The sequence below is a fragment of the Anas acuta genome, chromosome Z, assembly GCF_963932015.1.
Source record: "Anas acuta chromosome Z, bAnaAcu1.1, whole genome shotgun sequence".
Classification (NCBI taxonomy): domain Eukaryota; kingdom Metazoa; phylum Chordata; class Aves; order Anseriformes; family Anatidae; genus Anas; species Anas acuta.
The window spans coordinates 67,371,255-67,384,915 of NC_089017.1; the positions used below are offsets into that span (position 1 = coordinate 67,371,255).

The 13,661-nt window shown below is 41.5% G+C and overlaps 1 protein-coding gene across 2 annotated transcripts in view; it reads left to right on the plus strand.

Annotated features, from left to right (window-relative positions):
• The window catches only part of SVEP1 (sushi, von Willebrand factor type A, EGF and pentraxin domain containing 1), a 126,241-nt gene that overhangs the window by 83,581 nt on the left and 28,999 nt on the right, over nucleotides 1-13,661 (plus strand). For both annotated transcript variants that reach the window (XM_068667827.1, XM_068667826.1), the window contains exons 29-37: nucleotides 1,767-1,890; nucleotides 2,426-2,596; nucleotides 4,399-4,572; nucleotides 6,972-7,091; nucleotides 7,728-7,904; nucleotides 8,690-8,774; nucleotides 9,107-9,298; nucleotides 10,259-10,426; nucleotides 12,150-12,822. In XM_068667827.1, the coding sequence (XP_068523928.1) occupies nucleotides 1,767-1,890; nucleotides 2,426-2,596; nucleotides 4,399-4,572; nucleotides 6,972-7,091; nucleotides 7,728-7,904; nucleotides 8,690-8,774; nucleotides 9,107-9,298; nucleotides 10,259-10,426; nucleotides 12,150-12,822 (1,884 nt within the window). The remainder of the gene's footprint in view (nucleotides 1-1,766; nucleotides 1,891-2,425; nucleotides 2,597-4,398; nucleotides 4,573-6,971; nucleotides 7,092-7,727; nucleotides 7,905-8,689; nucleotides 8,775-9,106; nucleotides 9,299-10,258; nucleotides 10,427-12,149; nucleotides 12,823-13,661) is intronic.

Sequence of the window (13,661 nt, forward strand, 5' to 3'; positions counted from 1 at the left end):
GTGAGCTGACAGGGAACTGAGCCAAGTAAGCTTGCAGCAAGGTTTTTACCTCATTCATTTTAATGCTTGGGATAGTAAATCACTATAATTATCTCTGCTATTATCAGTTTTGTACTAGCCAGCTAGAACTACTCATTAAATCTTACCTTCGTGTTCTTGGCCATAAAGGAAAGTAGGGTGACAGAATATGCTGTGCAGTGAATCACAGGAAGGCTAAGTCCACTCTGTGAGATCTTTGTATACTTTAGCTGCTCACCCACTTGCCCATTTATTTTCTACAGCTAAATCAACAGATTGGTTGTTTCATTGGTGAGTAGACAGCAGTAAAAATATGAATTGTCTTTAATCATGGAAACATAGAATAAAATCATAGAATCATTAGGTTGGAAAAGACCTTCAAGATCATCTGGTCCAACCATCCCCCTACCACCAATATCACCCACTAAACCATGTCCCTAAGCACCACGTCCAGCCTTTCCTAAAACACCCCCAGGGACGGTGACTTCACCACCTCCCTGGGCAAGCCATCCCAATGCCAGACTGCTCTTTCCGAGAAGAAATTTCTCCTCATTTCCAAACTGAACCTCCCCTGGCGCAACTTGAGGTGATTCCCTCTTGTCTTAATGAACTGTGAGGTCCCTTCCTGCTCTACGTTCTCTTCTATACAGCTTTGAAGGGACAGTTTCCTTACCTGCCTGACCCACACTGGAAAATTTTCCCTTCACATTCCTCACAGACTGTTTGCAGCTCCTGGTTGTAACTGTTTCTATCACCACAGACAGTTGAAGTGAGATCTTTGAAATAGCCTCTGTATAAACAGAGCACATCACTCCCTTCTTCAGCTAAGTTGTCTTTAAACCCTGATCAGCCTGACTGGAGTTCAGGAGAGGAGTGATGTGAGAATAACTCAGTCTGAGGTTCGTGGTACACCTTACCTTCTGACAAAGGCAGTATAGTACACTGCTTTTGGTAGTTCATTTCATCCAACAGAGACTGGACAGAAGCCAATTAAGGCTACTGGGAAAGGCAGTTTCCCAGTTGTTCACCAGGAGCCAGGCACACGTGGGTTTTAACCAGCTAGCTGTGCTCTGAAGCTGCACTACATGTATTCATGGATAAGCTCTAGTGAGATGCACCCAGGCCACTGAGTTGTTCCTTTTTGCTCTTCCTTTTTTTTCATGGTGTTGAAGAAAATATTCCATTCTCACTAACACACCTTAATCCTGGTTACCCTCTGGGACTGTGCTTCCTTTTTACCCCTGGAGTTACAGTGAGCAGAGGGATTTGCAGTGAATTCAAAACCCTCGACTTTCATAAGAAGTTTTGAAATGCTTTTACATAGCAGAAGCCTCTCTGAACATAAGAGTAGATGGCCTCCTTTTCAACAATTGTTAGAACATCAAGCTTCCTCTTCAGGTTGCATCCTTATATGTACCTTTTTCTGTGACATAAATACATTTCTTTTTTTTCACACTAACAATCTCAGTTGTGTTTCAAGAATCATGTTTTATACTTGGCTTGTATGACAAGTATTCCATTAGTTATTACTTCCATGCATTCCTGTTCCCATCTAGCTGGCTTATAAGTAGAGAATTACAATTAGTGCAGTCAAAGCAGTCAAAGGCCTCTTGTGCTAGGAGGGAAGAACATCACTCATTCAATAATTTGTTCTCATGTTGCATGCAGACATGGAAGGTATTCCTTTTTAATATTCTTTTCCTACACGTTCTTTAATCAGTGCTTAACCATCTGTTTTAAATCCATAGGTAAAATCTCTGGCTACATCCTGTCCAGAAGATCTCCAGAAAGGAAATGTACTAGCCTGGCCAGATTTCCTTCCAGGAGTTGTTGGAAGAGTGAAGATAGATTACAAGAGTATATTTTGTGCTGGTTAGAACTTTATTTACTAGAACCCCTTTCATTTGAACAATCTTGTAAGACTATTTCTTGAAGTTAAATATGCTAGCTTGCAGCCTTTGCCCTACTAACCTTGAATAAATTATTTTGATAACTTAACAGTTGGAACATTCAGTCCTTCATTCCTCAAATTCCAGGGTTTTGTAACAAAAGTTCATTGGAATCTCTGACAAAGATTTATTACTTCCTGAATTGAGATAGGGGAAGAGTGAAGATGGTGTTTGGTCAGAAGGAAGTTTTTCTTGTCTTTTCTTATAAAAATAATTGGACAGTATTAAAGTACCTGCTGCCTCCTCACCTTTTTTCCTACTGATTCCTTTCCTGATGTTGCATTTTGATGACACCAAAACATTTTGAAAGGTTACATCTAAGTAGGATGTAGCTTAGCATAACACTTCCCCAAACTTCCTCCTGGATAAACTTATACAAGATCAACGATCAATTAACAAATGTGTTCCTTTCAACACATAGCTGCATCTCTTACTGTATGCCTGTATTTTGTCCACAGACTGTCCATCTTTGCAAGGATCCATACCACATCTGCGTGCCTCTTCATCTGATTTAAAGCCAGGGTCAAAAGTGAGCCTTTCCTGTGACCCAGGCTTCCAGATAGTGGGAAACTCTGTTCAACACTGCCTTAACATGGGACAGTGGACACGGCCTTTTCCACGCTGTGAAAGTGAGTTGTTTCAGTGGGCTGGCAGGGTTAGGAAACATGAATTTCTGTTTGGACCTTATGACTGTTCATGGCTTGTTTATCCCTTCAGCTGTGATATGGTTGAAACCACCCATGTTACAGATGATATCTGTTTGATATCACATGTATGATACAATATGTATGGTATGATGTCATCAAACATGCTTAAAGCTAAACTGAATTTTTACTGAGCCTACTGCCATCTGATTCTGCCAACTTTTCTGTCAGCTTCTAATGCTTGTGGCAGAAATGAGTCCATTTGGATCAGCAAACTGATTATCTGTGCTTGCCTCCCCTGTGGCACCAGGAATGTGGAAGAAGCACGGGAAATGCTAGAGTATCTGAGTTTTAAGTATCACTGAGAATGTCTGGTTTGAAATAAAAGCTCTTGCATTAGTGTGTTATAGAGTAGTTTCTTAAAAGGCGACAGGTATTTCTGCCAGCGCTTAGAGGTACTCCAGCACTTACAAGATTTCCTCTAATACATTCTGCTAAGATTTCTGCTGCGTACATTTAGGTTGCCAAGTTTCTTTGTTTCCTGCTTTCCTAGTCCTGTCGCCTCCTTTCTGTGTTCTCCTCTTCTATGACTGTACATGTGACTGTAGTTGCATATGGTAGAGCTGACTGTATTTCTCATTTCAGCAGAACCATAAGTTAACTGCAGAAGTAGGTATTGCAGATATAAGCAAGCCCTTTTCACTAGAGCATAACTTCTCTGGCAGAGACAGCTTTGCTTTTTCTTGGTGTGTTACCAATGACAAGGCACCAGAACCCTGTTAGTGTTGTCATCCTGGCTCTGTATTGGGCCAGGCAGTTTTCCCCATTGAGCACAGAGCTTAGAACAGACCTGCCACAAGAATGGTGAGTAAATGAGGACCCGGCTCACCTTTCTCAGCCTGCTCCCTGAGTACCTGATTAACGAAAGCAGGATGAAGATAGCTATTTCCTGCAGAAAGAACCACAAAATCTATAGTGGACAGTGTGGTACAGGCCTAGTCAGAAAAGATTCTTCTACTGATTGTAGCCAGCTCCTTGTAATCGTTGCCTTCACCCACCAGGATCCTGTTCCTCCTTCTGCTACCACACACCCCCAAATCCACAGGTCCACATCCCCAGACAGCCTGGCTCTTCTGTTCTATCCCTCTGCATCAAGTACTTGGCTTCCAATGGGTTATGTAACCACTGCAACAAGTACACGTCGTCTTGGTTGAAATGGAGATATAAGCAGCTCTGCTAGAATAAGTAGCAGCCTCCAGCAGCCAGGTACAGTGACACCTTCTGCTGGCACAGCTGGGATCAGCAGGGATCACGTACTGTAGTCAAAGGCAGAGTGATGCCAAGGGTTGTGAAGTCAGTTCCCATCTCACCATCATAGCTAGGTTTGCAGTGCTCAAACACAGTAACACTCAGATTGTTTTCCAGTGAAGGGAGACACTAGGAACCTCCATGCGAACTTAGTTTTTCTTTCTCCTTAACACTCACTAGGATCATAGATTATCAGGGGAAGTGTCTTGGGACTGAAAGGTGTCTGCTCAGATGTTAGTCACAGATGGCTTTTCCAGAACTTGCAGAGCAGCAGGAGCTGGAGAGTCCTGCTCAGTTTCTGTCAGAGAAAAAATGAAGGCCCTCCACTCAACCAGGAATCAATTAGCTATCTCAGAAAAAATTGGGGCCTGCTTGTGGATGGGCTTCCACAATTGTTGGATAGAAAATCTCTCTGGTGGTGGCTCTGGTGTGGAATTATTCTGAAGTTGACCTGTGCCCTTTTTTCACTCACATTGCAGGAATCAGCTGTGGAGTGCCTCCACCTTTAGAAAATGGGGGTTATGCAGCTGAGGACTTCTTTGCTGGCAGTACCATTACCTATCAGTGCAACAATGGCTACTATTTGTTGGGCGACTTCGAGATGTTCTGCAAGGACAATGGGAGCTGGAGCAGCATTTCACCATCTTGCCTTGGTGAGACATGCCATCCATATGGCTGCATGGGCTGGCAATCTTGCACTTCTGTGCCCTTGGGTTTGGGTGGGATTTCACTCTGAAATCGTGAAAGCTAGCCAGAATCTCAGAAATTACTCCCCAAAATACTCATATTCCTGAAATCCTGTGCTCAGCACTGTGTCAAAACAGGACTCCAGTCTGGCACCTTTCTCTGTCAGTCCCCTTGTAAGACCCAAATCCTGTGCTTCCTACCTAATAAGCCTGCAATGCACTCCCAGCCTCTCTCCTTCCAGGTTCATTTAGCCCTGGAGTCCTTGCATTCCCTGCTACCAACTTGTGCATTTCCCTGCACTTCAGTATACCTGTCAGCAAGCAGCTGCAGCCTTGAGAAGGCTGGGAGTGCAGTTACGGGCACAGTTCACATAATTTACCGTAATTTACCATAATTTTACCATAACTTACTTCCTGGTCAGCTGGACCTGATGTACCAGATGCAGCCACAGGAAGGGAAAGGTGAGACTAGCATGGTACTGCATACAGAGGGCTGGTGGTAGGGCCATGTCTCCAGCAGATCCCTGCTGGAATCCCCTAGCTAGCTGTACTCAGGTTACTTCTCTCTTGGTCATGCTTAACGGGTGAATTGCGTGAATAACCTGGCAAGGCCTTTATGTTTGATGTGACTGGTTGTTTTTCCTAAACATGTAGGTACAGAATATTTTTTTTTTCAGTCAAGATGAGCAAAAGCAAAATGAAAAGCCTCTTAGTTCTGCCAAAATTCACTTTGGAGTAGGATCCATCTTGTTTTGTAGAATCTTGTCCATCAAGACTCCTCCAGAACCTCCAAGCAGACCATCCAGACTGTTGTTCCTTTCTTTGCTGTTCATCTTTGCACTTTATACAAAGGTCTAAACATGAGCAGGCACAAAACAAATGCTGCAAGGCTGTCCGTCTAGTTCAGCATCTGTGCAGTATAGAGAGTAATTTGGGAAGGAAGTGCCCTGTGCCCCACCTTCTAGCTTGTCTTCTCTCTGATAAAGCAGAATAGACATGGAAAATTGAAAAAAAAAAGAAAAAGAAAAAAATAAATAAACGAAATGAAAACCCTGGCCCATACTTTACCTTTTTTATTCACACTTCAGACAGGTGCTAACAAAGCATGATACAACTCTAGGGCATTCCTTTTGCTGTTACAAATCTGATTCATAGTGTCCTTCCACTCTGCCTTGCCTTCCCTTTACACGACATTACTGAGGAACAGTCATTCCATTTCTGCTGTGGTAGCACTTTGCATTCTCTTGATACTTGCATAATTGGCAACTGTTTTGATTTAAAGGAGCCATTTTTATCCTGCATGTCAGAGAGAAACTCCCTTTCTTTTCAGAGCGTTGTCAGGTTCTTTCATGCTGGCCAGACTCATTCAGCAGTGAGGAATGAGCACACCAATTCAGAAGATCTTGTTGCTTTTTTAAGTCAGTTGCTTTTTTTTTTTTTTTTGCCTGGAAGTAGGCAAAGAACTCCAGCTATGTGTTTGTATAGCACCTAGTTCAACAGCTGTCCTTTAGCTGGGCTTAGAAATGAAGAATTGTTCTCTCTCTTAACAGTCTGATTTATATGGGGAATAATCCCTGATGCCAGCATTTTTCAATGAGATATTTTGAAATTGATCCTTGCAATTTATTACTCATTGTTTACATACCAAGAACACTTCTGCTCAGTCAGGATTTGAAAGCTGATATGAAATAATCTGGAGCCAGCAATATTTTTAGCTGTACAGTACCAAGTGACTTGGAGCATAAATCATTAGTTGACATTTCTAGGCATTGTTATCATATAAATAGATAATTATTATAATAGCTGATATGCTTTGAACTAATCTTAACTTTTTTCTGGCAACTGCGGGTTCTTCTCTTTTCTAATCTAGTGTAATTCTCTGTAGCAAAGATGGGGCTTTGCTTGTATTTTATGTTCAAAATGTTTCCTGTATTGGCTAAGCAGTTGGGAAGTTTGAGGTGTAGAGGATTTTCCAAGTAAGTATTTAATGCAAAGTCATTCAATTAGTATCTGTCAAAAACTGCCTATTAGTGTCTGTCAAAACTGGTAGACAATAACACGAGTTACAATGTCTTCACATGAGTTCCCTACCTGGAAATAAGGTACTTTGTGTGGAAGTATTGACTGAAGGTTAATGGGGATTTGTCTCCTGTTTTCTCACTTTTATAATATTTTATAGTTAATTAACTGGAAATGTAAACATTAATTTAACGATTAAATATTATTACTAGTACATCAAAACTGCGATTGAGTGATTTTTCATTATACTATTTAAACTGATTCCTGTTAGTGAGACAGATGTTTGAAGCAGATGCATATCACAATCACCACCCTAGAAACATCTTTATTATGTTTCTTTTTTGTAGATGTTGATGAATGTGCTGTTGGATCAGACTGTGACGAGCACGCATCTTGTCTTAACACAAATGGATCCTATGTTTGCACTTGCATCCCTCCTTACAAAGGAGATGGTAAAAAATGTACAGGTATGAGAAAGAAAAACATCAGGCTAGACTTCCAAGAGTCTATATGGGCTAGTATCCTGTCTTCTGTTGTGAAGAAGACTGACTTCAATTATTTCAATAACTGAATAATTTATAATTATTCAAATTACTGTTGCCAGTAATTAAAAGGAGGGAGGTACAAGAGCAAGCATGTTCTCATATCCAAATCAATTTAGCCTGAATCAGGCTGGAAATATTAAGCAAGGTGGCTTTGTGTCAGCACTGCAAGATGTTGGCATAGGTTGGCATAAAAGGTGTCTGAGCTGATTTCAAGTTGAGGGCTGGACATGCTGGGCTGGGCTTTCTCTCGCAGGGGGAAAAATGGCTGCAAGATGTATTTGTTTCTGACAATGAATGCAAGCAGCCACAGTGCTCATACTGTGAATGCAAACTCAGTTAGAAAGGGCTGTATCACGATTAGTTTACTTGCAAGAGTCTTCAGTTTCTGTCACTTACATACATGACAGGGAAAAGCTGGCAAGCCTGTAAATTACTTGTGGGTATTTTCCACGTTTGTCTTTCCTACTTTCAGAAGATTCCCAAGGATATGTCCTGCAACTTGTTCATGAAACCTGGTACTTAGTGATGTTATTAAGAGTTTTCTCTCTTCTTTCTCAGAGCCGGTGAAGTGCCGTAATCCAGGAAATCCAGCAAATGGACGTTTGTACGGGGACATTTACAGTGTTGGCAGTGAAGTAACGTTTTCCTGTGAAGAAGGGTTTCAGCTGACAGGAGTGACAAAACTTACATGCATGGAGTCTGGACAGTGGAGCCACCCAATACCATATTGTGAAGGTGTAGTTGCTGGGGAGAATGCTGATTGTAACATGCATTTTGTGGTAGAGTTGGAAGGGGAAGAGACCAGAGAGTTGAGAGACTTCAGAGACCTTGACAGCTAATGCAACCTTGTACCAACAGTCTTGGGCCTCAAGGCTGAAGTCTCTTTTGTCTTTAAAGATATAAGCACCAGCTGAAGCTTTTCTGACGGTTGTCATGTTCATGGTGGCACTCTTATACAGATTCTCTGAAATGACAAAGGTGTAGATTCATGTCTTTCTCTTAATGTAAACTTTAAAACTGTCTTTCTTCACCAAGCAGCCTCTTGTTTTCAAGGAGCTTGTGGAAACTTAATGTCTTAAAGATCATTAACAGTATTTCAGTGGATAAAAAGCATCCAGGGAGGACAGACTACAGCACATACATATACATGGCATAATTGTGGAAATAGTTTTAGAGAAACAGAGCTAATGAGGTGAAACAACAGGGTAAAAGGAAGAGGTTACAAAGAACAAATGAAAAGGATTTTTTCCATAGGAAGAGATAGAGATGGAGTCCTCTTGATGCTAAAGCGTGTGGGTTTTGGAACATTTCCAACTGCCAGTTTCCAGTTAGTCAAATTTCTCCACAAGATGAAGACAAATAAAGAGCCCTACATGTCAGTTATAGCTTAGCCAAGAACCCACTGTTTTCAAGAGCTTTAGATCTCTTCAAGCCTATTTAGTAAAAACAAAGAAAATCCTGACGTTGTTATTTTTGATTTGTATTGTATCAACCTCTCCTGTGATCCTGTCTTTTTACAGCTATATCCTGTGGAGGCCCAGTTATTCCAGAGAACGGTGTCATTTGGGGCTCAAATTTTACATACCGCAGTAAGGTGATATACAGGTACGAATTCCGTATATTATTTATTAATGACTGAGCTTTATTAATGACTGAGCATCCAGCAACAAATGAGAGTTTATCTAAATTCAGAGAGTGGTTGAAATAAACAGGGAGGAGGAAGATGGGATTAAAGTAATGGAAAGACATTTATTTATAGTTGTGGCTGTTCACTAGCAAAGCTGAATGTTTACTGTGCTAATTCTCTGTGCTAATTCTCTGCCCTACAGAGAAAACGATGATATGAGGGTGTGGATAAAGGGGTGTGAAAGGGGTGGCCAATGAGGTTGTGCATAAAAGGCTCTGTATTTGATAACACTTACTTTCTTCTCACACAGATGCAATGATGGGTACCGCTTAGTGGGTGAAAAGGAAATTGTCTGCCTTGCTAGTGGTGTTTGGAATCTTCCTCCCCCCTCCTGTGAAATGGTGACGTGTCCTAGCCCACAGAACATCAGCAATGGAAAATACACACTTAATGGCACAACCTACCTTTCCTCTGTGTCATACACCTGTGACAATGGATACAGGTAAATGCAGAAACATTCCTGAGTCAAATGCAGGCAGCATGCTTTTGCATTTAAAAAAAAAATTCTGAAAGATCTAACTTACATCTGAAAAAGACAAGGCTGGGATGATTGCTCGGAAAGATAGAATACTAAAAGAAAATTTAAAAAAAACTTCTTTATATCTTGGAAGTAATTCCTGTTTTCCATACAAAATTGGAGCAATTCAGGAAGACCATTCAATATCTTCCATGCATGTGTATATATATATATATATATATATATATATGTATGTATAAAAAACGTTTTCATTTTTACCATTAAACTCTTAACACATATTCTGAATATTTGTAAATCAGTTCTCATCATTTTTGAAGCTCTCATTTGTCCTTAAAGATTATCATTCACCTAATTAGCTTTGGAGCATAGGCAGTATTATTTTTAGTATTGTTTTACAATGCCTTTGGTGAAAGAATCTTTTGGAATTTCCCCCTTTACTCCTTTAAAGGTCTGCAGTAGTTACTTGTTTTAGGCTTTTATTCTGTTTTACATTTGTAAGCAAATGTATCAGAAACACATTTTTATTAGGCTGCAGTTAAGTGTTTAAGTCCATGAGTGAATCGGGACTCAGACTTAAGCCTGGTTGCAACCCTCAAGATAGGCATGGTGTTGGTGGTGAATTTTTAAGCTTTTGTAGCTCAAAAATGGACAAAGTTACAGCAGAAGTAAATAAGTGTGTCTGCACAGTGCACTGAGGCCCCACAAGAATTCCACCAGCTTTCTCCTCAAAATATCTGAAAAACAGCTTTTTTGAGAGCATCAACAGTGTGTTTTCATGCATTGGAGATTCTGGCCTCTGCTGAAGTCAGACTTGCTTTGGCTTCACTGAGGCCAGGAAATCAGCGAGGAGCAAAGCACCTCTTGCTCTCTCTGTTTCTCAGCCAGCCTGAAACAGCAGTCTTAATAATGATCTTTGTGTCTCAGCCTTCAGGGACCCTCTGTACTTGTCTGTGCGTCTTCAGGGAACTGGAACAGCACACCGCCAGCTTGCAGCATTGTCTCTTGTGGGTCCCCTCCTGCCATCAAAGATGCGATCATAAATGGAAATAACTTTACATTCGGAAGCACGGTCTCTTACACATGTAAGGAAGGGTATGTATATTCTTGCTACTGGATTAATACATGGGACAAGTAAAACTGGTGCAGTCCACCCAGGCTTACTGGCAAAGCTGTGTGCTCTGTTGCCTCATGACTTCATAACTGCTCATGAATTCATTTTCACTTCTCCTGTCTTGACTGTCTGGAAATTAAACGTGAAGGAGACGTTTTGTGGGCTGGATTGTTAGTATGGGACACCAAGGCATTTCCTAAGGTGGTCAGCTCCACATCAGCTGAATAGTCCGTAGAAGAGAAGAATGGAGAGGAGTCGGAGGGCGTGATAAATCAGTCTCTTGGACTAGTCCAGACCCAATTTTATCAAAGATATGGCTCCCCTTTGATGGTCTAGCGTGAGTGTAATGCTGGCCTCTGATACTGGAAGAACCTTTGCACATGTATCTTTACAGCCTGTAAGCAGTTGCATTGAATTTCTTGAAACTGTTTTGTCCAAAAGCCAGAGTACATAGGAAAAGCTTTTGCAAGGTCAGGCTGTAAGTGACTGGAGGATTTTGTGATTCTTGATGAAAAAGATGGATTAGGCAACAGCATTTTTTCTTGTAAACTAGTTTTGCAATATTATTTGAAACATCGTTGAAATAAATCCTCCTTAGTCTGTTTTCTTGACTGTATTAAGATTCAAAAAGCTGCATCTTTTTCCTGTGCACGTATTTTAAAATAGGATAGGATATCAGCATTTAAAGAGGGTCACTGCTGTCTGTGTGACAATTGATAGAGTGGATAATATTAAGGGTTGATACATAATATGCTATTTCTCTGGAATCCAGTCACAAGGCTCTGAAAACGTATCCTGCAGACAAGACAAAACACTTTTACAGAAGTTGCCATCAAAATCTGAACCAGTTCCCAGCCTGCAGCTGGAGTTACTGGGACCTTTGGAATAGATATTGTTTCTTTGCTTTATGTAAGAGACACTACAGAAAATTTAAAACTGAACAAAAGATGGTCAAAGATAACAAATCGCATGTTTAAGGTGCATGAATTTAAATTAGTTGATGAGCAGCAGGGAATAATGCCTGTCACTGCATCCCAGAGACAGAGTAAAGAAATATAACTGCATTTAGAGTAATCACACAGTGGAACTTCATTGTAAAATATTATATGTTTTTTAAATCAGGACTAAAAATATTCGCCTTTATATCAGTTTCTACAGTGTTTTTTTAGGAAGTTGTTACAAAATTGCTATGTGCATTATTGGCAACAGCATTTCTAGGTAACTCGCCAAGGAGATTCTTATCATTTGGAAGTGTGAAAATAGATCGATACAGCTGACAACAGGAACCCAAAAGACTTTTACGGGCTTTTCATCTCTTCCTCCTCCCTTCAGTTCTGCTAGAGGGGAATACTTTCTGAGTGGGATAGCTTCTTTGAGGGGTGGACAGACTACCGCAGCACAATACTACGTTTGTTGTAATAGTGAAATTTCAATCAAAAGGGAAGTTCAGAAATGGTAATCAGATGGACAGACCAGAGAAGAGCATTATGCTCAAGGCCTTCTGAGTTCTCCCTTATGAGGTTCTCCATACCTCACCTGTGGACACATTCGTTTCGGGATTTTATGTCTGAAATAGCTGTTGTAAAGGATCCTATTTGTTTATCTTCTAGGGTGCTAGCAAACTTGTTCTGCAGGAGCTTCAGGAAACTGTACATTTGACAGTACTTGTTTTTTTGACTCCCTGTGTGGTTTTCTTATCCACAGTTACACATTAGATGGCCCTGCAACCATAGAGTGCTTAGCCAGTGGTGAGTGGAGCGTGAACCACCAGCAGTGCCTGGCAGTATCCTGTGATGAACCACCCCATGTGGAAAATGCATCGCCGCAGAGAGCCCACCGCCTCTTTGGTGATACCGCTTATTACTTCTGCTCGGACGGCTACAGCCTGGCCGATAACTCTCAGCTGCTTTGCAACGCAGAAGGGAAGTGGGTGCCTCCCGAGGGCAAGACGATGCCCCACTGCATAGCTGATTTCTGTGAAAAGCCATCCACTGTCTCATACAGCATCCTGGAGTCGGTCAGCAAAGCCAGGTTCGCAGCGGGCTCCATCGTGAGCTTCAAGTGCATGGAAGGCTTCGTCCTGAACACTTCAGCCAAAATTGAGTGCCTTCGAGGGGGTCTCTGGAACCCTTCTCCATTGAGCATCCAGTGCATCCCAGTTCGCTGTGGAGAACCTCCCCACATTGCCAATGGCTATGCCAGTGGGGCCAACTACAGCTTCGGAGCAGTGGTGGCTTACAGCTGCAACAAGGGCTTTTACATCAAGGGGGAGAAGAAGCGGACCTGTGAGGCCACCGGCAACTGGAGTGGCAATTTGCCCACATGCCACCCAGTGTCCTGTGGAGAACCACCCCAGCTTGAGAATGGCTTTATTAAGGTATAAAATGAGTTCTCTCATCTGCCTGGAATCATAGCAAACTGAATGTCTTTGTAATTGATACTGTGTTGTGTTTTTTTTCTCTTCTTTTTTGCTTTGCTGTTAAAATTGTGGAAAGATGTGACTGAATGGAACAAATAAGCAGAGGGAAAATGGGTGGATTTGTAGAAGAATCATGTTTAAAAAAACACAGACACTTCCATGGTATTTCCTATCATAAAATGGGTTTTCAGGTAGGAAACTCAGGGCACAGTATTACAATCAATTGATTTCCTTGATACCTCACTCTTCACTTGTTCACTTCTTGGGTGGCTTTCCAAGAGCCATTTGGAGATGTATGAAGTACTATTGCCAGTTCACAGGCCTTGCTCTTTTTACTGCTGTGAAAAATATTCAAATTTGAAATAGGTACATCACTTTGGGATAATTTCTCTGCTTTGGATGCAAGAACATCTATTTACTGAGGTCAGAACTTGTCCTTTTTACTGTCAAATTACATTGCAACAATGCCTAAAATTAAAGATCGCCTTGTGGCGGCCCAAAGCTGTAAAACTACTCAGTCTGTGTTGAGTAACCAGTTGCAGAGCTCAGGCTGCAACTTTGAGGAGCTTCTCTGCTGCCTGCTCAGGACCAGGACCCTCCAACTGCACATGTGGCACTTATAAAAGCCTCCTAGCAGTAGTACACCTGAAGGCTCCAGCGCTGAATACACATGTAAGCTAAGGAACCTGAGCAGCAATAGGGTAATAGTTTCCTAGCAGCTTCTCCCAATACGTTTCTTTGCTGTCTTCCTGTCTACATAACTTTTAACCTTACAGGTCAGGGAGGGAGAAAGCAGG